The following is a 26,273-nucleotide window of genomic DNA, read 5'->3' as shown; positions in this document are numbered from 1 at the left end:
TCCAGCTGCGGCTGCAAAACCTCAGTAAATCTGAAATAGCAAATGTCAGGCCTCCTGATACAGCCCATTATATAAAAATAGGCAGCTGTTTTAAAAAGTTTGCCCAACATGTTTTCTGAATCCCAGCTGCGTAAAGAAACTGACAATCATATCAGTCCCTAGCTTCAAGATACAATAATGGCATTTGTCTTTTTGTCTATTCTTCTGAAGGGATTAAGAACTGATTTTAAAAAGAAATTCTAGGCTATCTTTACATATTTCTCTTTCAACCTGTTTCCTATATGCTTCCCAATGAAAACGTGTCAATACCAACATGATTGGATTTTCTTGATAGTGTTTACAGACAGGATGCATTATTTGACATGCATTCAGTTCTGGAGCAACTTTAACTGAATCATTCATTCAGTTTCCAGTATTCTGTTTCAGGAAAATAATCTTCCCGAGGGAAATTTTGATTTTTCATGCTATCTCCTCTGTCATAGTCTAAGAGTTCACAATCACTTAACAGAGGAAAGCAATTTAGATTAAAACCTCCAGTTTTTCAGGAAGCCTTTTGTTACTAAATTTTGAATATACAACACTATCTAATCAAAAGTTCTTGTTCAGCTCTGGAAGAAAAAAAATTGGAGATGTCCAGTAACAGTATATATTTTAGGTAAAAGACACAAGAGTGAATACTCAGTTTTTAAGTTCTCTTCAAACTGTCACCTTAATGATTTCATTGATTTTCCTGTATAACTACAGAGATAAAGTTAATGTACTCTTACTGCTGTTTAATTATTCCAACTACAAATGTAAATTTAAAAATACATATGTATCCAAATAAAACTCTACAAGCAATCTCTTTTTTTCATTCAAGAGAAATGCAAATTAACTTTCAAGACCCTCTAACAAACAGGAGGAAATAAAACAAATGCAAGCAAAGATGGTTAGAAGAGCACATTTCACTGTCAGATTTGGAGGTTTATTCTCCAGATAAATTCAATAAGGGCAAATTCATAGAGATATTATCTGCCTGTGTGGGGCCTTCTTTACAAAACACATTGGGCTTTTCAGTTTCCCACAAATTTATTGATGAAATTTAACCGTATTTTTGGGGCATTAAACTAAAAACAGTCATTGTTATTGGTTCAAAGTAGAGGGCTGGACACACTAAATGATATGACCACACGAAGTGCAGAAATCTCTCGTTCACAAAGTACTACATCTGAATGGTATAATTCATCTGGAGACGCTGAGGTGAATTCAAACACCTATGAAAGTAAGGTCAGTATTATTAACTTTACTTTGCAAATGATGAAACAGATACAATTGGTTCCTGATGATAACAGTCTTTTTTAAAAAGAGTGCCTAAACCCTCAGCTAACAGCCTGTCTACAAGGCTGCAGTGTTTACCCATCTTCGTACGACAAACATAGCACTCCTGAAAGTGCAAGAAACCCAGAAAAGACTTTGAGTCACACTAAGCAGAAATAGAAATTGGGCTTTTTGCTTAGGGCTTTCAAGAGTTGTGGGGAAAAAAACGACGACAAATTACGAGGTCAACTTTATCTTAAGATAATGTATCCAGATCACACTGCATTTCATTGCACATGCATTAGTCATATTTTTCCAGGCAGAAATATGTGATTTTCAGTATCAAGCCAGGTAGTTTGATACCCAAATGGATACTGCACATTGCAACTTTGGCAACTCTACTGCTTTGGACTAGGATAGAGTTAATTTTCTTCAAAGCTGCCAGCAATGTGGTACTTGAGATCTTGCAGCAAAACTAACCCCAGAATACAATTCTACCAGAAGAGAAGTAAAACCATGGTTAAATGGCTTATGTCATCTCCATTTTGTCGGGGAAGCGGGGGGGGGGGGGAGGTGTAATCATCTAGGATTACTGTTGGTGTTTGTCACAAGACATGCCAATCCTTGGCCTAAGATCTGTAGCGCACAGGTATTTGCAACTGGCAATTACAGCAGACCTTGAAGCACAGTAAACTTACAGCTTAGAAACAGTCCTTTTCCACAAAATACATGCAACCTTCGTCATTTCTGTCTCACGCTACTCTCGGCCCCAAAGTCACTTTACCTGGTACAGTAAGACAGGTGCCACTGCAAGAAGAATCAAGCTTTTGATTCCCACACCTTTCTGTACTGCTACAAAAAAAGAAATTTAAAAGGAAGCCAGCCATAAGCAACCTTTCTACTAAACAGCTTCTTCCGCCCCTCCAAAAAATCATCTGCTGAGAAGTTAATTGCCTTACAGTGTATCTTGTCACAGGATCATCTCATCAAGAGCTTCATATCATCATACAAAGTGATTTGTATGTAATCATAAAATAATCTCACCCATATTCCAGAGCCAATTCCCTTTCATGACTGAAGGTAACTGCAGGCTGAGGATCACAGGCTTTCCTTGTTAACACCCTGCCTCTGCTGCCACACTCGGGCCAGAGCCCTCCCATTAGTGTTGTCTCAGCGCTGTGCAACAGCACTTACCTCTCCCCAGAGCTGCCACTTCTCCCCATTAGCCACTGTCTCTAACCCCATGGAGGGCAGACTGGTTCCATGTTCCTCAGTTCTTACCACAGGTTCATCGGATAAACCACATCTCCATTCTCCCATGGTGTTTTTCAACTGCCCATTTTAGCCTTGGTGGTTTGAAAGATAACATTGCACTCACTCCATAGTAACTAATTGGCCATGACTGAAGAGGTGTATGAAACATACAGTAAACATAGAAAAAGCTATTATATCGGTTCTAAAATTAAGTTTTGATGGCAACTACCAGGCAGACAAATAGAAAAGCACTCTCCAGGGACAGCACTCAGGTTTGGAGCTCATTTCTCACAACATCTGACATACTCACGAGGTGAAAGCGTGGCTCAGCTGAAGTCAATGAGAGTTTTCATTGCAGACTTCACTGGGGCCAGGATTTCACCCCAAGTACACAGCACAGCATGTCTTTCCGTCAAGTTTAAGTTAAGTGGCTGGCACGGCACAAAGATTCAGGTAGGGCTGAGGAAGTCCTTCGTTTGTATTAGTTGACACAGTGCTAGTTATTTCCTTTCACTTTTGACATGGTGAAGGGTATGCCACTGAAATTGCAGCTCAATTAAGTAATGCGGCTCCTGCTGATACTTTCATTACTGACTGGTCTCAGACATGAAAACAACTTACAGGACTGGAAATGGCATGTTACCTTACTCCTATGCTGAGGATGAAACTAAGATCTTTCACCTTACTGCTCCTTCAATGTATCATTAATTTGGCAATACAGAGCACAACAATGGTTCTTCATATCATTAAAGTATTTTAACTAGAAGCAGTGGCCAATATCTGATATTTATTTTTTTTTAAAAAAAAAAACCACCACCAAAACCAAGAAACACATTAACCAGCTCACTAAACAGTTATCCGTTTAGAAACGGAGTACTTCCTCACCTCCCAGAAATACCTCACCTTCTGAAGCATGAGGCCGGACTGCCATTGCCATTCTCTCAATTAGCACATTTCCAAAGCAGCTCTCACCCTATGGTCCAGGACCAGAAACTCGGCTGCCCCTGCATTCAGCCCACTTGACCTCCTTACATGCTGCAAGACCATCCAAACATAATGGAGGCCTGGAGACAACTCTCACACACAGCTGAGCCTGCAAATATGCCAAGTGGTTCTGCATGACATGTGAAGGGAAAGAGAGGATACTACACCGCTGCTGCAGCAAGATCCACGCCATCGCCTAACACCCCAGAGCCACAACAGCCACACTCACAGTGTTACCAAGCCTTGACAGCTTCCACCTCTGAGCACCCCAGCTCCCCACACCCAAGGAATAAACACGACTGCTCTTGCACCACTGTCTGCCACTAAGTGTCATCAGTTTACTCTGTCACTAAATGGTGCCATTATGTGGACTGTCAGGTTCTGGGTAGTAATAAATGCAGGCAAGCAGTCTCCACCTACCTGCAGTCAACCTGAGGATTTTGACAAGAATTACCTTTTCATAATTATTCCAAGTTCTCAAAGAAAGACTCCCCAAGTACTAAACCACTTCATAAAACTCCAGACTGGTTTCACAGATCTCATCAGTCTCAGCCCTGTTTGTTTAGTCACCCTCTCACACCCCCACAGCACTCAGGAGGTTTCAGATCATTTGGAAAGACTCTGTACTGTTTGCTATATGGAGACTCAGATCCCAAGTCAGCTTCTGAATAGTTCAGAGGGGCTCTCATCTGTTCCTTGGCAAAGGCCCAACACTTATAAAAGTATTTAACTAAAATTATGCTACCATTTTTCAATTCAGTTCCAGTATTACCCTGTGTGACTTCCAGTTCTAAACTCCTGAGTTTAGCTAACCACTTCAAACAGAAGAGTTCATTTATGTTTTGGATCTCAGTTCATGTGCTTGGCTGGAGCAAGATAGTTGTTTTTACAATATGAAATGGAAGAACTCAAAACATTTGCTCTATCTGGTTGATTCTCACATATACCATGCTCACCTCTCTCTCTATAAGACCCCCATCAGCACTCCAACAAATGAAAAGAAAACAGAATCAAGTAACAAGAGATTCTCCCTGAAAAAATTCCACAGAAACAAATATCCAGATACATTTCAAACTATGCAGGCTAAATTGTCAGACTGCTCTTGTAAGTAATCACCCCAATTTAAGGGTTTATTGCTTTGACATTAAAAAAAAAAAAGTCTAAAAGTATATTGAACCAACATAAAAAATATCTGAGAATGGGGTAATATGCCTATTCACACACTTTAAGAAATGACAAAATCATTCGAGGCTTGCCAGCCTTGATTTAAGATTATTTCCTCTACCATTATCCATCCTCTCTCCCTGACACGCCCATAGCATACAAATACAATAAATGCAAGATGGCAGTGGTAAAGCATAACACATTATGCCCTGTTGAAGCCATCAACCTGTCTATCAACATTTTCAGTTCACCGGAAAATACCCCAAGTCCCCAGTTCTAAATCAGAAAAAACAGTGTTAAGACTACATTCAGCAGTAGCTGGGCTTTGCAGCTACCAAACTCTGGCTCTGCAAGTCCCTAAAAGTCAGGGAACTGCCACAAGCTCTTATTGAAGACCTTTAACCAAACCCCCAGAGGCTGACTTCTGCTCAGCAGGACTCTGATCATATCCTGAAAGAAACCAAAGCGGATGCAGGCTCCTCTCCAAGCAGGAGCTGTGTGAGGCTTCACTGCAGCATGGCACCCCGGGTACCTGTGCAAGTGGTTGCTGCCTTCTAGGGGTGGTCAAAGGATCCAAGGCAGGCACAGGTACGGATTGCTATCATTTGTTTTCCATAGCACTTTTTCAGCACTTTCATAAATGCTCATATTCTCCCAATTTTATCACTGCAGTCCACAAAAAAAGTTCAACTGACTTTTCTGCAATGAAAAAAATTAATCTTCATCATAATTAGGGCTGGGTTAAAACTTATCATTCAGTCTTCACTCACACCCATACTACCATTCTGCTGCTGCATTAGCCATTCAATGAAAAATTAATTGGCTATTAAAAAACTGCTTTAAAAAAAAAAATCTTTTTTCAAGTAATGCTGAATGCATCCTGAACAATTCCTTGCAGCTTAACTGCAGTAACTGTAATGATACAGGCCTGACAGCAGCCGACGCCACATGCCAGCTGGAGATCCCTCTCATGCTAAAAAGTTTATAGCCTTTCTGTCAAACAAAAGGGACAATCGGTAGGTGAAAATTAACTTCCAATCCACAATGCCAGACATCTGAATTTGGGTGCACCTGTAATGCACAATTATAGCACTCCACCAAAGTAACCATTTCTCTGACAGCTTCTGCTACAGCTTAAAAGAGCAAAGCGGCAATCTGGGTCACAAAAACACATTCAAATGTTGAGAGTAAATTACCTAGCTGCATAACACTGCCACCATGCCATCTTCTCTCAAGAGGAAGTGTTTTACAGTAAGTAAAGCAGTGAATCCCTCTTTTAAACACATTCCTTAACCTTCTTTAAATTTATTACATTTTAATTAAAGTCATAGGACTTTGTTTAGGTAAGTTGAAAACCTCAGGTTGGCAGCCAGAATATCTTATTTATAAGAACTCTGAGGTCTTGGATTCCCATATTTGGATTATGTTGCTTTAATTTATTTATTTTTCCAATTAAAAAGTTCTCACTGCTCATGCATTTTTTATTCCCTAATGCGCTGTTCTATCAGGAGAAACATAAAAGAAGCAGACAACGTGTTTTTTTCAGTTGGAGACTACTTCCAAGCCTGCTCCAGTTTTATAATCTATTCTCTTATGCTCTTACCAACCCCCTCCATCAAACAGCTAAGAGCATCCATCAAAACCTCAGCTGCATTCATAGTAAAAGGCACTCCAGCACATTCTTTCACTGGAAAACATTAATTTTTGCAACAAAGTGCCTTTCCCTGTTTTACGCCCACAGAGTTCAAGGAAAGGAATACCAATACTGTCTGAACAGGTGAGTACCTTTGTAGTAATATGGTTATTGAGAAATACAACAATAAAAAAATAAAGCAAGCACCTTCCAAGCTTACCTCCCCAGATTAATTACACGCACTGAGAGCAATTTGGAATTTATATTTATTAAATAAATTGTCAATAAATATATCTTGATACAGTGCCTATCACCTCTTAAACTGTAGGCTCCATGCTGTCCCTCACCTTCTCTTAACGCTGTTAAAAGTAACATTTTCCTGGGTCGTTACTGCTATAGGGGGCAAGCGTTTCAGCGGCCAGTCAGGTACCACAAGCAACAGTACACACTCTACGGCTGAAAGTAACTCCCAGTGAAGACAAACACCAGCTCTTGTAGGACTATGCCAGTCTCTGGGAGTTGCAAATCTCCTGACAACACAGGTATGAACAGCGGTCCTTTATCTCTGGTCCCCCAAGAGGCCAAATCTGTGAAGGTGCCCGGCAAAAGTGTTTTTTTCATTATATATTAACCCTTTAGTGCCATAGGTAACTTAAGGACCCTCTGCCAATGACACAGTTGCTCTAGCTCAACCTGAACACTCACCGGAAAGCCCCTGGCAAGCGTCTTTTCCCTAAAGTAGGGGAGCACAGATCCTACACATCACCGATATTTTGAAACAAGATTTCATTCACCACTAGTGGACTCAGCATTGGAGATACAACAAAATTAAAAGCAGCGTACTTAATTTTCATGTTAGTTTCAGCACAGGTTTTACCTGCACATCAGTGGTACATTTATAATTAATGTGGTCTTTTCATTTTTCTAAGCTTTCAGAACTTTAGTAGAATGTTAAAAACACATTGGCAAGCACACCCACTGCTTATTATGCCAGTTGTCTGAGATGTATCCCTGGTGAGAGATTATTGCGTAAGCCCAGCACAAAGGCTCTCTAAGTCAGTGAGAGGAGTCCAGCGACATTCAACAGGTTTTCAGTCCGGGCTCCAAGATATCTTCCTGCATCAGTGGTTGCAAGCTCTAGCATCAAACCCAGCTACAAGTCTCACCCCTTGTTCTTGAAGGAGCACCTAAAGGAGCATGTAAGATGTAGCAGGAGCAGATTTCAAAAGGACATGTACTGGGGAAATACAGCTCCTTTGATACATATGCCCCCCCCACCCTATTACACCTCATTAGAACAGAGGCAATTACACTGTTTTAAAGATGACTCTTAAAAGCACTGAAGGCTTTGACTAGTTTTCAAGTACTTTTCCCTAACCTATCCAGGTCTGAAAAATAAAGTCAGCTTTGAATTGAATCCAAAAGACAATCAAGTACCAAATGTCAAAGCAATTTTACAAATCAGAGCCATGTGGTTGATTAGGCTGGGAAGCATAAAAGTAGATTCGACTGTGTTTACAAATTAAAAGTTTCATCTCCAACGTTTTCTGACCTATTGCAATTTTTGCAGGCCAGAGACTAGTTTCGAATACCAGTACAAATCCTGTAGCAAAATTAGGTTGTGGCTGGATATTTTTCTCAATGCAATCACTTCCAATGCACTCTCAGATACAAGTGTACTTTAATAACACTGCATTCACAAATCACTCAGAATAGCCTTCCAAATGTATAACATATCACCACAGCCACAGACAAAAGCAGTAATGCCATTTTACAAATTAATGCGTGTCTGTAAGGAAGCAATGTTGCAACCCGCTTAAAGAAATCTGGTAGTAATCAAGGGCTTAATTTTGTTCATCTTTTTTTTTTCCTTTTTGCTTTGTTTTGATTTTTTACAGGGGAAGAAGAGTAAGTAAGACAGAACTTCAACTACACAGGCACACTTCAGGTTAAACTCTTGTTCTGATGACACACAATCTCTGCAGGAGATGGGACAGGTCAATCTATTGCCCGCAGTTATATTCTCTTTCCCTATGTGTTACTTGTTCAATTAATTTTGCAGAAGCATCGCTTCTCATTAGGCATTCTGAACTCTGCTGAGAGCCACTTGACACCACACCAGCCTAAAATGGTGACATTTACATGCAAAGTCTACAGCTCTTAACACTGGATTCAGTGCATACTTTCAGCTGCAGCTTTCCTATCGCTAGCATGAGGAAGGCTTAGGATTTTCAGTAGTGCTCATAAGTACCCCTCATTGGCTTGCTCTTCATGTTCACATCTTTGACATTTATTGTAGCATCATCAGGAAATGCTAGTACAAAGATGAAGAAAATGTTGACTCCTCTTCTAAGTCAAAGATGTAGGGGGTTAAGATATAATAAAGGAAACTATAACATCAACATTCACAAAATTCTCTAATTAACTGAACAGAGATGCTACAGCTGAGTCAGGAACTTAAGACTTCCTTTTTTTTTCCCCTTTTATTTTTCCTCATTTAAATTTCTATGATCTGCCCTCAAGTCATGCTTTCAGAATTATTCCCACTACTTTTCCGCAAGAGTTTTCATAAAACATTACAAATACACAGCCAAATAGAGGCATTTAGGTATGGATTTATGCTGGGAGCACAGCTTTGAGATGTACCATCTTAAGCAACAGTCTTAGATGGATCGGTCCTGTTTAGGGCTACTTGACAGAGACAGCTACACACATTTATCACCTATATGATAGCACAGCTCATTCCATAACTGTATTTATCTATTGCTGCTTGTTGTTGTAGAGAAAATCAGGTCACCACCATGACTCTCATGTGCAGCTCTCTTGTTTCTGGATAGACTTCTGCATCAGGCAGGCATTTTGTGTTGTCTTCCTTTCACATTGTGTGCAAGAAAGCAGGCAGCAGAACAATCTGCTAAAAAGGGTCTTCCTAAAACACATTTGCTGTCTGTAAAGGGGAAAAAGAAAAAAAAAAGGAAGAAAAAGAAAAACCCAACCAAACACAAAAAAAACTACCACAAGAGATCATAGCAGATCATGAGGAACCTGTCCCAAAACCCAGTACATCAATAAACAAATAAAAAAGTATACTGTATATACTGTATTAAGCAAAGAAATAATATAACAGATAAAAAAATAATGGTGAGATAAGTAAGACAACTGAAATTAAGACATTCTTTACAAATTGTAGATTTCATACCTCAATGACATTAAAATTGCTTTAAGCATTTAATTGCTTCTAGGGTCCAAATAAAAGGATTCAATAAGCAACCTTCCTTGAGATTAGATTTTTACTGTCAGTACTTAATGTAGTTTCAGAAAATGGTTATAACCTTCTTTTCAAAACATTATTACTTTGGTCAAAATTTAGGTTTTTTCAAATGTTCCAGTAACCACATACTGCCATAATACCCATGTAACTTCATTCTGCTTGCCTGAACGAAATGAAGACTTGGGGAAAAAAAAAAATCTGCTACCTTCACTCTATCCATTTAAGTGTCACAATTCAAAAATGCATACGCTGATCCTCCCACTGAAGCCATCAAATAATTTTGTATTAATTTCAGTGCCAGAAGACACCAAGAGTGATCGTTTATTTTCCTCATTCCTAAAGACTATTTTGAAGATCCGAACTTCAAGTTTTCTGAGTTTCATCAACCACTAAGTTAGCAAAAGTCAAAGTCTTCAATACATGTGAGATCAAGTCCCAAGGCAAGAGAGATTCTAGAGAAGAGAAATTCAAAGTTTGCTGCTCTTTATTCCTTGAAATCCTGACAATCTGCCATCTTGCAATCTTCACAACTTCTAAAGGAAAAAAAGTGCAATGACAGACAGAATACCCTTCAGAAAACACAAAGCACCAGTTCTAGACATGCAAAAAGAAGCTTCTAGGCTTCTCAGAAGTTTCCAAGGGTGGCACTGGTGGAAAAACAGTAAGAAGTGCATTGCTTGATTATGTAAAATAAAATTAAAATGCCTCTGACACATCTATCTATTCTTTAAGTTTTCAGGTATGCTGAGTGAAGCAGTTCACAACAGAACAGACGGCACACCAATCCATCACACTTAAATGCAATCACAGTCAAATGTACCATCAGCTAGTGCCTAAACTACAGAGATGCCTTTAATACTCCCCAGTTAGCAATCAACCTTTTCCGCATTTGTTCATAATCTCAATGAATTGTTTCATTTTAATGCTTTGTTTTCCTTTTCTTATCCCATGGCACTTAACCATGCTTTTTAAATCAGGTATTAAAAAAAAAAATCTCCTTTTCCAATTTTATTCCTGTGTGAGAGGAGAGAGCAGTATTTTTAAGAAATATAAATTACTGAACATATTTTCCTACCTGTTGCAGTCCACATGGAGCAGAAGGTGGGATGCACTAAGTGACACAGCAATCTTGTGCCACTGTCCATCTGCCAGACGGTATGGGAACACCTCTGTCCTTGACTTCCCATTAAACCTGTAGTGGTATCTAATTTCATCCCGTAGGCCACTGCTCTCCAGTTCAAAATAGCTGTATGTAAAACATGAAGAAGAATCAGTTCCATTTTTTGGTTATTCATTGCTTCTGTGACTTTCTTCTTAATTCACAGACTTCTTTAAGCAAACACCAAATGGAAGGTCACAATATAAAGAAGTTACTCAACATGGATTAGCTACCTGTTAATTTTTTTAACAGATGCAGAGAAACAAGACTATACATTCAGTGTGTTAGAAGCATACCAACTACACAAGAACAGCTCATGTCCAAAACACCATTCAATAGTCCTGGAAACTGAAATCCTCTTTTTACCCACAGAACGGGTTCAACTACAAGAAAATGATCCTTATCCTTTTCACCAAAATGTTCTGTATGAACACAGGATTTGTAGGAAATGCAAAAATAAAGAACTGTACATACCACTGAGGAAAAAAAAAAAAGAAGCCATTAAGGTACAAAACCACTAGGCTAGGAAATCATTAAATTTGTATTTATTATTTGCAAATTCACTTTTTAAAAAAATAAATAAAAAATAACCACATTTACCTTTTAGGACTCCCCTACATGCAATTGTGCTTAACTCATTTTCTGACTTTTATTGTTACAGCTGTAATTGTTCAGCTTTACAAGGGAACAAAACCTCCTGGGTGGATTAGGTGTCTCAACACCTGGCATAACAATCAGGCATTCAAAACCTTCAGCCAGTTGTCACAGTCATAGGAGAGCTAACAAAGCATGGCTCTTAACTGGCTTCATGCTGGTGGGGGGAGCCAACTCTGTTCCTAAGGTGACTTTAGCCCTTCCAGGTGGTAGCACATTGACAGTGTAAATAGTGAAATCATCTCTTGGACCTCAGCTCACACAGAGCACTTACAGCATATCAAATCAAGGCGCTCTTTTTTTTCCTGCTAAAATGAAGCCCTGGGCATAGAAAGCAGGAGATGCAGACCTCCTTTTATAGCAGAAATAACTCTACAACTGAGTGCAGATGTTAGGCAGTCCCTACTCCCATCCACCTCCACAGTGCCATGTTTTTCCCTACTGGACAACACACAGTTTCAACACAGCAGTTGAAAGATGGGTGCTAGTTTAGGTTTAAAAAACCCAAAAACAGTAGAATAATGAAATCTACTTCCAAACATTAATTGCAACACAAAATAGTAAATATCCAGATGCTGATTTTCATTTACACACAAGCCTTTTACACTGCTTGGCTGTACACAGACCCTAACAGCCAGTGTGCAGAAGCATTACATGAGGCGTGCGCACTCCATCACGAATAGCTCTTAGCAGTGAAGTGGAGGCTTTTTAGAACATAACTGAAAAACAGAGTTCCTTGGGAGGAACTTACTTATGAGATAAAACACTAGCTGGGAACATGTGCAAAAGATTGCAACAGACTAGAAAGAAGAACACCAAGACAATAAATCTTGACCAAAATAGAAACTCCAGCCTTCCTCTATCCTGCTGATGCCTTGCCATTACATTTTTCATGCAACATATGAGCATTATCAGGTCACCTGAATCAAAGACTCAAGTGGCAAAGTAAAAAACACAAGCAGACAAAGGCAAAATCAAAACAGTATGAAAACACAGCAGGCATAGGTACAAATAAAATACATGCAGTACAGAGTGGAAAAAATAAGAAAGGCTGGTGTTATGAAGGAACTGGCCTGTTTCATGGGCATGAATGTACAAAGAGGGCAGAGCAATAGGAGTTTTCTAAACAGTAGAGCAGAAAGTTGATTAACTGCTAATCACCACCACCTCACATTAAAATAACTTAATCACATTCATAAGAAATCTGGAGACGTCGTCTTTATTACTTTACTTTGATGCTCAGTAACACCACAGTCTATATGTAGAAGATACTGCTGCTGGTGTTTCCAAGCCAGGAAAGCACTAGGACAAGCACTGTCAGTGACATCATACTTACAAAGTTAAACATTTCACAATTACCATCTGCTGTCAAAGCACAAAACGAAGTCTTAAAGAGATTTTCTTTCTCTCTTGTTCAGATAAACAGCGGTGAGGCACAAAACTTCAAAAAAATGAGGGAAAGCTTCATAACATTGCAGAATCTCTCTTACACGCAAAGTATTTGTATAAATACATACATATATATTTACATGATTGACGATAGAAGCTTAAGTGCCTGAGAGCAAGACGAGCTGCTGTTGAGGAAGCACATCACTTACTGCACTCAGTCTTCATAATCTCCAATAGCTACAGAGCTAATTGCTCACCACACAATGTTTTGCTTGTTAATAAAAAGCCAACAGCCCAATCCTGGAAAGGTCGCTCAGATACTGTATTTAATCACATCTATGCTCTATTATTTGAACAGCATAGGGAATTGCAAAGCAACATAGTTTTGCATCTGACAAGCTTTAGTGTCAATAGTTACGTCAGGTCTAAAAGCAGCTTGTTGTTTAGGCACTGAGTTTTTTGTCAATCTCCTGACTAATATATATAATACAAAAGTGACTAGTTAAAGTTTACTGCAATAGCCAGTGCTGACATTTTTATACATGTACACCTAACGTACTGCTAAGTGCCACAGGACTGCACACAACACCAGGTTTTACCTCTTCATTGATGGGAAACAAAGATGATGGCAGACAAATTCTGCACCTATTTTTCACCACCCTTTACCGAGTGCAAATCAAAAGCAGTTATGCTCAGACTAACAACAGTAAACAAAATCTCAACAGCAGAAACTGGCTGGAGTAGCCCAACTTACGCCTAATTCAAGTATTTAAAAAATGCAAGGCAATGTAAACCAACACTTGCACTGATTTTTTTTTTTTTTTTTGAAGATGCACAAATTCACATCAAGACCTTGACTACATACACACTTCACAATGTTCACAGTTCAGAAAATGTAGTTGTCTTTTCTCTACTAGAATGTAATTCATATGCAAATAGCTTTCTCAATAGCAAACATCACCTTCTCTTTCCTCCTCGCACCATACTGTGGAGGAAATTCTCTTCAAAAAGCAATGACATAAAGGCCATTCACTTCTGAAAATAAATGCGCCTGCTCTGTGTTCAAGTTCTAGTCTGCAAATCATGGAATGGAAGACAAACAAGTGGAATAACATAAGCTTAGGCAAGAAACCATCAACCTGTGAGAAAATACTTAGTAAAGCCAGAGAAAATAAATGTTTTGGGTTTTTTACAGTATCTATCTCATCTTTGACTTGCAATGCCATTGAACAAGTTTTTATCTACTACTAACCAACAAGTAAATAAATAACAGGGGGGAATTAACAGAAGCTACCAAACAAGAGGCGAGAAAATTAACTAATCCCTAATAGGTATTTTGTAGGTACTTCCTAGTACTTTGTGAGGAAGAAGAAAACATAGGAACAGAACGAGTCGGGTTCCCAAATGGATTGCAGCATCTGGGACCGCCTCAATAAGCGTATCATCAGTAAGCAAGTGTGAACTTTCAATGTTGCCATGAGATCCGTATCAAAAGCCCAAGGGAGATCCCCGAGTATACAACTAGTTCTGCTTCTGTATCACATCTGCATGAAGCCTGCATGTCAGCTTGCCACCTCAGTTAGCCCCCTGCTACCCTCCTCAAGACCTTTTCCAAGAAAGAGAGGTGTGAGACAGTCATCTACTTGACAACTTGTTAGCACTGAGTGATGGTTTCTTGTTTTATTTGTTATTTCTTGGTGAAGATTTTTTTAATATATTTTTTAAACAAGCATGATCAAAAGTAACGTGTATTTTGATAGATTAAATTCCCAGAACACATGTATTAAGAAAGCTCACTGTTTATGGAATGGCAATACAATATGACCTTGGCTAAAATTTTCCCACTACTAGTATTTCCATGTTTGCTAAGCATTTAAGCTACTGCTGGCTTCTTTTATACAATTATGGAATTCAAATGCTTTTTATAGGTCTGTCCACAGTGTCTCATTCAAATCCCAATCTGTAAGAGAAAAACATGTTGCTAAATTCAGATTAGTTTTATGCACATCAAAAAAGTTGGGGTATTTTAAAATCATGCAATGTGCTTTACAGAATATTATTCCACAATCAAGATGCTTTACAGTTCTGTCTGAAAACTTTTGCAACCTCTATGTACCTCACACACAAATATTGTTATGAGAGGATAAAGCCTGACTCAGTGATGTTTAATGCCTTCCTCCCTGCCCCCCCCCTTTCTTTTAGTCACAGCCATAGTGAATATTTAACTGTCCATTTGACAGCTCATTTCACTTCTAGATCAGGAGAAAAAAGGTGCCTGAAGGTATACTTAAAGTTGGTAACAACTGCTGTGGATGTAATGACCAACAAAATTGGAAAAGTCATTATCAACATTAAGTAAGAATATGTAAAACACCTGAAGCAGAAAAAGCAAAATATTTCTTTAAGGCGAGTTGCCTTAATCCTCCATCTACATTAAAGAAACATAATCATCTATTCACTATATCAACCACAGCAGTGACCTTAACCTGTGACAAACACCACCACATTTCATTCAAAATTTTACTGCTGTCAGATTGTGGTAGTGGCCAAAGGAGGGAGGGCTCACACACAACATGTGAGATAAGACCCCAAGAAGAGCTCTAGGATACGTGACCTTCTGAATATCCTTAGTGTATACAGCACTTTTTTTTTTCTGATATTTACAAAGCTAACACCTATGATGAGACACTAAGATATCCCACAATGAAGACAGAGAACCATCTGGTAAGCACAATAATGATTAAATGCTCAAATACAAGCTCTAAGAACTAAAGCAAAACTACTTCTTTGCAATCAGTTCTGGAAATCTTCCCCTTTATCATGTTCAAACATAAATAAAGCAGAGTTATCGTTCTGCCTTTACAATTTTCGTCATTCCTGATCAAGTGCCAAATGAAGCCCCACAGCCTCTGTCAAGAAGCAGCACCAGCACTTAAAGCAGATGCTCTTAAAGCTACTGAACAGATGTCCCAGGGCAAGGCAGCAGGCACAGATGGCATCCCTGCGAATATGTACAAACTTGGGGTTGCCATCTAGTCAAAACACTCGTGCATCTGCTTAACATTGTGTGGGAGAAGGTCACAAAATCACAGGAGTTCAAGGACAGAAGCACCGTTCACCTTGCACGTGCTGCAGAAACAGTACAATGTTAAGGTCTCAACTGCTGGGAAAAAAAAAAAAAAAAAAAAAAAAAATCGCTGCCACAGTAAGAATCAGGCTGTTACTGTACAGAAGTTTCTGGAAAGTTCTGTCAGTCTGGTTAAGACACAGTTTTATGCATTTTTTTTTTAATAGAAAAACGAATTTAAGGAAATTTCAGAGATCAACCTATTCGGTGTCGTCAGCTAGACGTTTGAGAAGCTACTGCACAGATTTGCCTATTTGAACATGTTTATGCACATAGCTTTTTCATTTCACAGAAGCATCATGCCTAGCAGAGTATCAGAACATTTAATGATGCTTAATGATAAAAATGGCTTCAGGCAAGACTGTGCTTTAGCATCTTTGCAAAAACAATTCTTGATGTATTCAGAGACGAAGAGCCAACAAATCTGCATCCGTTATCACACAGATTTCAGGACTTCCAATCTACAGAGATTCTGTGATGCATCACACATCAGTACACTTTTGGCCTTTCACTGTTCCTTACCCACCGAGTGAGTCTGTGTGCAGAGCGGTACACACAGCACATCGCTATTTTGGTTGTGCTGCCAAGTAGCTTAGGCTGGACAGCAACGTAAAAGTAACTGAGATCTTCTAACGCTCCCAGCAGAAAAGAATCCAGGCCAAAAGCAGGCATTGGGTACACTATGCTGCAGATAAGATGGCAGGCATATGCCCAAGACCATTGTCTCTGTCAATGAAGCCATACAGAGCAAAAGCAGTGCCTCTGAAAACAAGAGATGCATCTCTTCAAACAGAAGTAAACACTCATCTTGGAGTTGTCACCACGGTTCTTTATGGATGCAAAACCAGAACAAGTTACAGCCGTCAAGGCAAATATTTCAGTTGCTTCCACACGCACTGTTCTTGTACCCTAGTTACTATAAAGTGACAGTGTAACATGCCAAGCTCTGAAGCATTACACATTGTGAAACACTGGGTTTTGAAAAAATGCTCTTACACACTCAAGTGTACAGATCCAGTCCTCCGCTACATATGCATACTTACAAACCATACAAAGCTATTTTTTGCAGCTAATTTAAATAGGGACAACTTGAGAGGATGCGCAGCAAAACCATGCATGGCAAATCTTCACTTATGTGGCATTAAAGACTTACTACTGTGGCAGAGATTACGTACTGATATCATCAAAGCTCACGAGCAAAATCAGGCTGACACCAGGTAGCACAAAAGGTGTCATCAACAGAAGAAGGATTATCAGTGACAATGAAGCCATCTTGCTGAAAAATCAGATTAACTTTCTACAAAAGAAAATGCAAAAGCTGAATCCCATATGTTGCACAGACAAAGACTCTATCATCAACTACTGTATTCCGAAAGTATTCCTCCTATACCAGCAAATCCAAAGTAAGCCAAAACTTAATACGAAATTCTTTCAAACCTCTCAAGCAAAAGCCTGAAAGTTCAACTTCACGGTGCTGTGGGCTACCTAAACAGAATGTTTTCAAACATTTGTATCCTTTCATTTCAAACACAAGGAACTAAATCTAGTCCATTAAACAACTTTATTTTTTCCAAGCAGACCACTCTGAGGACAATAGGAATCATATCAGCGTAGCTTGAAACATTTAGCAATAAACACACCCATACTGACATTTTCTATATTAAACATTTTGTCTTTTGTTCTACAAATCTTTTGTCTTTTGTTCTACAAATCTACATGGCAGCTGGGCATGCAAGCTGCAAGGCATTAAGCATTTATGATGCATTTGTGTACCTGCAACTAGGCAAAGGTCATCCAAATACAAATTTACTTTCTTCTTTGATCATATAAAGAAAAAAGTAACCTCAACATCTGCCTGCCAGCTAAAAGACAGCTCAAGTCAGAGCAGGTACAACGCAGCTGCTCATTTTCAAGGCGTGTGTTAAGATTGACCTTAAGCATTTTTGTTTCCATTTCACATGTCTAAAAATCTGTCTTCACTGGGGCTGCTACCAGCCTACTACCTGAAAAAGATCTAGTCTCTCTCCTACCCATAGTAAACCAAGTAGGTAGTGCCAGACTGCACCTAAAAATAGTACCACATCTAAGAGGTTTCAGAGCTAGCACAGTCACACAGTCAGCAGGACAGAACAAAGTCTATCATTTGAAGTAAGGTGAAGTCATGACTCCTTAGCTGCTACAGCTAAAAAAAAAAAAAAAAACCACCAAACCTCATACACATACAGACACAAACACCAACAGGAACCAAGACATCTCCACTAAAGGTAGGTATCCGCAAGAAGTGGCCAAGTCATGGGAGAAATTTGATTTTCTTCCCTCAGAAAAAGCAGAGGCTGACCTCACATTAAGGGATGCAGTCTAGTGTAACCATCCTGAAAAGATGGCCTCACTCTCCTGACTACATATTCCCACCTCATCCTTTGCATCAGATTCAGCCATTCTGTTACAGTAAGGCATGTCAACACAATGAACTAGTGTGACAGAAAAGTAACCCAACAGAAGAAAAGAATCATTTCTTTACGCTCCAAAAGCAAGTCACCTTGCACTCACACTATCACTTTAACTCTAGCAGGGAATGCAATCCACCCAGTTACACTCTGAAGTAGTCCTTGAAGGGCCCATCACCCACAACCATTGACAACAGGTTAGTTTCCCCAGTGGACCATTCACAGTCCACAAAGCATTTGTGTCTGAGGACTTTCTGAATGGGGGCTGTCGGGTTTACGGCTAACCTGAGACTTTGAGCTGGTGTTAGCTCAGGGATCATTGTGGGTATGCAGAAGCCTGGAGCTGCCAGTGTGACCAGAGAGCCCCCAGCAGAGCCGTAACCAAAGCAGACCATAGCCCCGGTCCAGTCCCTCCCTTCCTCATGCTCGTCACTGCATCAAGGGCTCAGCTCAGGGGATCCCCAAATCCACAATTTCTAAATACCAGATTTGAATAAAACAGAAGAGGATAACACAGCCTTTTAAACTAATGAGGTCTGCAACCCAAGTCAAACTACAGTATCTGAAAACAAATTACCTTAACCACTGTGTCCTTAAAACAAAGGCTCTTCCCTCTGATCTTGCTCTCCAATTCAGCAGCTGTTCAGTGATTTCTTATGTTTTGACAAATTCCACACATTTCTGCTAGATTCCCAGCAAAAAATCTTTTCTTTTCCTTTCCACTCTCTCAAGGCTCCCTGCTGATCTCTGGATGCCCTCAGCCTCCATCTGCCCTGCAGGCTTCCTCCTTCCCCTTCTTCCCTCCCTGCCAGCCACCTGAGCACACCAGCTTTCCACAGCTGGCAGACATCAGGGCACACACAGCCACCCTCCTCCCTTTCAACAGGCAGTACTGACCGCAAGGAAAGCACACGCGCAACATCACTAAACTGCAAAAACCAAAAACCAGACACATCACCCACCCTAATGTCCAGGCAAGCGAATAACCATTTGCGAGTAACATGTTGCAAACTTCTAACAGTCTTATCAACCAGGAGAGTTACATTCTTAATGAGCAGCCCAAATTCAGTGGACACAGTTTTCAGAAAGTTGCATTCAGTCTAAATTTGAGACATTTCCATGCTTTGCCTACATCAAAGGCTCATAAAACAATCAGAGTAACACAGCATGTTGGGAGAAGACTCCGGGGGGACCCACACATCCTGCTCCTGGCTGACCACAACATTTCTGCACTCTCCAAATTCAGTTTTAAAGAGTTTCAAACTGTCAGCCATTCTGCTCCAATTGCCAACAAGGTCCAATCAATGTGTTTCAACAGCTGGTTATCAGCAGCATGTTAATGCTGCAGAGAGACAACAATTGTCAGCCTACTGTACATAAAACACCTGCTCTCAGCAGGGAGCTGCAAGATGGAAGGTAGCTCCTCAAGCAGTAACTCCTCTTTCACAACACTTAAATCAGCATAAGATGTATAGAATATAACAGTTCTTCCTCACCTTCCCCTTTTGCATACTTCAGAGCCAAGCATAGAAGTAGGTGGGTCCAATTCTATTTGTATCTCCAAAGACCTTTTGGGAAGGGGAAAAAAAAATTCTGGAAGAAATAAAGTTCACCTGCTTGTTCCACTATTAAAATACTAAGGGCTGCATAGATGCCTCATCACCTCATTCAGAGAAATGGACATAAGTAAGGCTGGATCTTTATATTCTCCGTACAGCTTTCCAGTTTAGCCATTCTACATATAAATATTAATGAAGACGTGACCTTTCCCCTAAAAGAAAAAGGTTAATGGATACATTTGTGAATTTTTTCCTTTCCTTTTTAAATACTGGGCATCTCAGAGTCCGATATGCATATACACAACTTGCAGAAAATCATCTAAAATGTAGTATGGAGTAAATCCAATCTTTCAGGCTTACAACTAGGGTCAGAAGTCGCTTGCATAGGTTTCTTTTCATTAATTAGGTTTCAGTGTTCCATTAACTAGCTTGTTACCCTTTTGTGTTTTTAATCAAACATATTATGGCCTGGTAGCCTTCCAACTGTTATTTGTAACCATACAGCTTTCATCTACTCCTTAACAGTCTCAAAAGCCATTCATGGTGTCACCAGGGAGAAGTATTCCACAATGTACTACAGTCCCATGCTTGTTTCCCCTCCCCACCCAAAACTGCCTTGCTAGAAATAAAAATCCTTTGCTATGAGCCTGACATATTTATCCGAATCCCTCTGAATATTTATATAAACACAGTTTGCTGTTATATAGGGAAGAGCCAAATTCTCCACTCAATAAATCCATTTCACCATAGCAAGACAATTAGCTTAGAAGTTTCCAAACATCTGGTGTGGCGTAAATTTTCCCAAGCTCAGGTCCTAGACACAGGTTATAAGCATAAAAACTAAGAAAAAAAGAAAAAACTTAGAAAATTTAGAAAAAAAATAGAGTTTTTAGTGCTACCTGTAAGAAAATCTTAGAAACAAATCTTATGACTTGCTCCCTAGTTCTATTATAGTGGGATCTCCCATTCTGAAACACTCTACAGACAGTACGACAACACATGCACAGAAAGTTAGTACTAATAAACACAAAGCAGAGAAGACAGACACAGAACACACACACAAATAGCAGGGAGGAATAAGCAACTTGGCATTCTACAAAACCGTTAGTTTTTCATCCCGCCTTTTTAGTAACCAGTACGAGTAACAAAAGCAACAATGGCTTCTTTGGGAAGGCAAGGGGAGTCGAGGGGAACAACACACAAGACTGAGGGATCTTGAGGAATGCACATAAGGAGACCTTGAGGAGAAAGCCAATAAGGGTATTACCCTATTTCTTGTGGGTAATTCACAAGTAACAGTTTTCCATACTCCGCATTACAACGCCCAGTTTCTCTGCTTTCCACAAAACTAAACCAATGGTTAAGAAAAATCTTTCTTTGGAGGGCAGCTTGTTACAGAACAAGTAAATACCCAACAGGATACTTTCCAAAAGTCAAAGGGAATTTTGCCTGATGAAAGATTAGAAAACCTGATCCAGAGTTATTACCTCCCACGTCATGGCCAGATGACAGCTTGGCAGCCAGCTGCCGGTTACGTGTAACATACTGTAAAGACCAGGGGTCCTCAAACTATGCCCCGCGGGCCGGATACAGCCCCCCGGGGTCCTCAGTCCGGTCCCCTGTATTTACAGAACCACCACCCCCACCCCACCCCCGCCCCCGCTGGGGGTTGAGGGGGAAACCAAGCAGCCACAGATGACTGCCTGGCACTTCATCCACACGCCGGCCCCCTGTTTAAAACGTTTGAGGACCCCTGGTAAAGACTGTACTTCCTCTTACTTCCTTTCAGGTAAGTACCAGAGTCCCAGGTGACAGGTACTCGTGCTACTCTGATATGAGGAGGTTCAGATTTGTACATTAGCAGAAAAACCATTCTGGACTCAATACTTCATGACACCATAAGCTTAGACACAAGTAGTGGTTCAATAGTGGCTACCTCAAAAAAAAAACTGTCAGCAATTAAAAGGTCATTATTGAAAGTTTGGGCAGTTGGAAAGTTTGGAAATTATGTGAAAATATTATAAGCTAGTCAGTAGGGTGATCATTCACCCAAAGAATGCTGGCCACTCTTTTCCACATACCTTACCCATTGCTTCCAAGCACCAAAAGCCTTAGAATGCATCTGATGTACACCAATGATTTCCTTTCCCGCTCACTGTAATTTATCATTTTTATAGAAAAAGTACAGGAAGAGTTTATGACTTTTTTTTTGTTGTTGTTGGGGGGGGGGGGGTGGGGGGTGGAGAGGGATGGAATTTTGACATTAACAAGAAAAGAAAATATTGCAGCAGCCATTTGCTTTTAAATTGTGCCCCAGAGTAGTCAGGAAATCATACTCAACTTCTTTGGTGAAAACCAGTATTTCAAAGAACGTCTGAATTGAAACAAACTGACACAAAGCCTGGGTACCTGAACATCCTTGTCAGATTCCTCCAGATACTGATCTCAGCCAGCAGTGGGAAGGAACCATCAATATGCCTCCAATCCACCGAGTAAACAGCACAAAGGCAATGCTGACTCCATCTAATTTATGTTCTTGAGCTTTGGACCATGCAAGGCCAGAGCAAGTAAGGAGGGGGCAGACAACTCTGGATGAAACTGTATTAAATCACTGTTGAAATAAGGATTCATTAGGGGTTGGATTTTATACATCTTGATGGCCTTTTCAAAGTGTCTTGCTGGTCCGAAGAGTCCAAGGTTGTGAGCAAAATAGCTCACAAAGATCTTCTAGGAAGATCTGGCTAACATAATTCTCCAATAAAGAAAACAGTTTCCACCTTCTGCATCCCCAAGTAACATGTTTGTCCATCCTGTACTACATTTTGTTATCTATAGTTTAGAAAAAAAATTATAATCTTCAAATTTACCACTGTATTCCAGATAGTATGTGCAGACTGTGTACAGTTATCAAACTGTTCAATTAGACTTGACCTGTGTTAATTAAGCCTTCCATCTTCCAAGCTGTATTTTAATACATTTGGATCATGAAAACAGAGTCTTCATCATCATTAGGCTGATTCAACAAGATAAAATATTAACAAAGATGCATTTATCATTATTGTAGTATAAATCCTGTCCATCAAATGATGATATAAATTAACAGCAAATCTCTTAATTGTTGTGAAATATCCATTTAGTATACAAAACAGCATATCTGAATTACTGACTTTAAAAAAAGCTGTATTCATCTTATATTAATACCTTTATTTTAAGAGTTCCATTGTGTTGATGGAAAATAAAATCCTGCTAAAACTCACTAGACAGATTAAATATAAACGAAGCATATTACTGCTTCGTGGTGACCATCTCTACTATATACACCATGCAGAACTTCCTTTTGAACTAGTTATGCTGTTATGCTGGCATATGTAAGCTAGAAAATATATCTGTGTGTGGTTGTGTGTACATATATATAGACACACCTTTTTGTCGCTTGGAATAAAACCTATTCATCAACCATGAAATCTGTGCACAGCAAAACAGACATTTCTTATAAAGATATGAACGCTTCTACCAAGAGCTAGCACAGTTTTCTTTATTCAGGTGTCATTGACCTCCTGCATGTTCTGAAGTCTCAAGCTTTTAACTTGGCCACTTCTGGTATGCTGATAAGTTAAAAAACATCATGTTCTTAACTACAATATCTCTTATTTTGTGCATAATGGAAAAGTTCTTGGTTTTTCCATAGTCAAAAACTATACTAGTTAGGTAATAAATGTGCCCTTATACTTGTTCCCATAGGTCTCCATCATGCTGAAACATAATGATGCTTCTTACTATTCTCTTTGCATTGTCTATTTTCATAGACGCATGGAAAGTTGAAAAAAGCTTGACAAAAAAAAAAACCTGGCTGTCATCAGAACAGAACCACAATGATTATCAAAAGCTTCATAGGAGCAACAATTTTAAAAAGGCTTCCCCTGTAAAAAAGGCCTGCACCCATTTCAGTTCACATGCAAAGCTAAAGACTGGCAGAAGACCTGAGCAGCATCAAAACATCAACAGCAACATCAAATTAGCAAGCTGAAAGTTCTGCTATTACATTGATCATAATGTCCTCTTCAGTACGCCCCAAATCTTTGCTCTCTACTCTTCATCAATGTTAAAAAGTATTTTCTCCACTGTCATCCACTTTATTAATGTCTGTCATCACAGACCTAAGGGTTTGAAAGCACTATCCTTACCAAGGTCCAAGTAGCAACTTATGAAACTAGAGAAACAAACAGTGACTTTGTTTTAAGTGATACAAGAGTCCAGGAAAGAAAGATAATAGCAGTAACTCATCAGGCATTCAAATTTTAACAGCAGTCATTAGCAACACTGGACATGTCTGTTTCAATTCTTGCATAGAGCTACATGAACTGATACTACCTTGGTTACTACACAGAACTACAAAGGTTTAAGTGAGACTAGCACCCAGTCCTTCAACTACATATACATTTAAACAGATGTCTAATAATTTGAAATACTAGAGATAACCTCAGTGCCAAGGACAACAGCAGCACATTTTGTTCAGTCAAGATTACTCCTGCATAGCACATCTCTCTACCAGCTTCTGTCTCTGTCCATCAAGATACAGGAGTTAAGCAGCTAAATCCAGAAGAGGCCATATCTAAAAATCCACGTGCCTTGCATTCTATAATCATCACTGCCCGTCTAGCTTGACCTTGGATTTTGCTGAGTGCATGCATATGTCCCTACACGTGGGGCAGCGTTCCTCTGTCAATGGCTCTCCTCAATTTCCTCTTCCTTAAAATTTAAAAAAAAAAAAAAAAAAAAAAACACACCAAATCCATTAACATGGCAAACTGATCCTGTTAACCATGACTTCAGACAGCTACAATGGCCTGGAAAAGCTTGGAGGAATGAAAAAGTAATGACAAACAAAATGATAGAGCAAGAGAAGGAAAACAGGAAGAGTTGCAGGGAGGGATCCTTGTGTAATGTAAAGCAATATTCTTCTATATTGAGACAATGGCCTGGAAAATGAAAGAAGGAATCAAGTAAGAGACCAACAAGAAAGTAGAGGTGACAGAAAAGTATTAGGATAGAATAAGGAAGTAGAAGAGTCCTCCCCTTAGCTATCCTTGCCTGGATATCTCTGCTGTTGCACTGGCAAATGCCATCATTGACAATTTGGTGATAATGAAACCACTGCCCTCTCCTTTGTGTATTTTCCCAACAAAAGGTAAGAAATGGGGCTAACAGTTGTGTATCGTGTACATGATTAACTAAATTACATGCCAATAGGATCCCCCCACCCCAAAGAAGTGCTGTGGAATGACTGGTATTAGAGTTGAAATAGGAGCAACCAAAGAATATCCTATTACTACAACAAAAATCTGACTAGATGCAAAGGTCCTTCAAGCCCTAAGAAATCACAAAAAAAGCATTCAGAAAGTTACTAGTAGGAGACTATTTGACACAACACACACTTTGAAACACCAAAACATCACTGCAACTGCATTATGGGCCATATTACTAGGTAAATTTTTGTTTTAATAAACTGAGGTCTACCACTAACAGCTAGAGACACCTCTTTTTTCCCCTCCTACACTGACAACAAAAAAAAGGAAAACAAAAAAAAAATAGAAAACATCAACTAAGAATATATTGTATTTACGGCAGGAAGAAAACATACACATCATCATACAGAAGCACAAGTAGCTTAACTGCTTAATAGCTTAACTGCTGAATCTCAAAAAAGAAAACATATTATTTTAAAATGTTATAAAACATAGTGAAGCAGGAAACGTGTAAGTTTAACTTTTGAAAAGCAAACTCCAAAGTGCATATAATAAACTAGTAAGGGAAACTGCATTACAAGGTTTGTAACTTCCAAAGTACATTGTGTCTATACTACATTGGGTTTGATCTAACCATTTAAGTTATTTTACAGACCAGGCCACATAAATAATACATTCCTCCTATAACAAAAAACAAGTAGAAAAAAGGAGCAAATGGCAAACTATGAAGAAAGGCTTTCACTTGCATGTCAGACTTTATATCTACCATTTCAACACATAGTCAAAATGGACCACTGAGCACTCAGTATTTTTTATGTTGCTACTGCTACAAGAGAGAAAGAATTTCCTCTTACCTCTGCTCTAACTCTCGGATGGACAGTATAACTCCAGAAGTTGATGCCTTCTGTTGCAGCGTGGCCAGAAACGTGAACTCACTTTTATTCCTGAAGAGCTGAATTAACTTCTCACTCACATGGGGCGCTGCATGGATTTCTCTTTCTATATCTAATTTTATTTTAAAAAGAACAAAACAAAACAACAAAAAAAACCAAACAAAAAAAAAAAAAAAAGAGGGAAACAACAGTCCAGT

At 39.3% G+C, this 26,273-nt stretch overlaps 1 protein-coding gene across 4 annotated transcripts in view; it reads right to left on the bottom strand.

Annotated features, from left to right (window-relative positions):
• The window catches only part of NELL1 (neural EGFL like 1), a 292,042-nt gene that overhangs the window by 240,794 nt on the left and 24,975 nt on the right, over positions 1 to 26,273 (bottom strand). For all 4 annotated transcript variants that reach the window (XM_055722936.1, XM_055722933.1, XM_055722935.1 and 1 more), the window contains exons 3-4: positions 26,038 to 26,188; positions 10,678 to 10,848 (exon numbers count right to left, since the gene is read on the bottom strand). In XM_055722936.1, the coding sequence (XP_055578911.1) occupies positions 10,678 to 10,848; positions 26,038 to 26,188 (322 nt within the window). The remainder of the gene's footprint in view (positions 1 to 10,677; positions 10,849 to 26,037; positions 26,189 to 26,273) is intronic.

This window comes from Falco cherrug, chromosome 10, assembly GCF_023634085.1.
Source record: "Falco cherrug isolate bFalChe1 chromosome 10, bFalChe1.pri, whole genome shotgun sequence".
Classification (NCBI taxonomy): Eukaryota; Metazoa; Chordata; class Aves; order Falconiformes; family Falconidae; genus Falco; species Falco cherrug.
The sequence above is the reverse complement of the archived record's forward strand: the minus strand, read 5'-3'. Positions and strand labels throughout refer to the sequence as shown.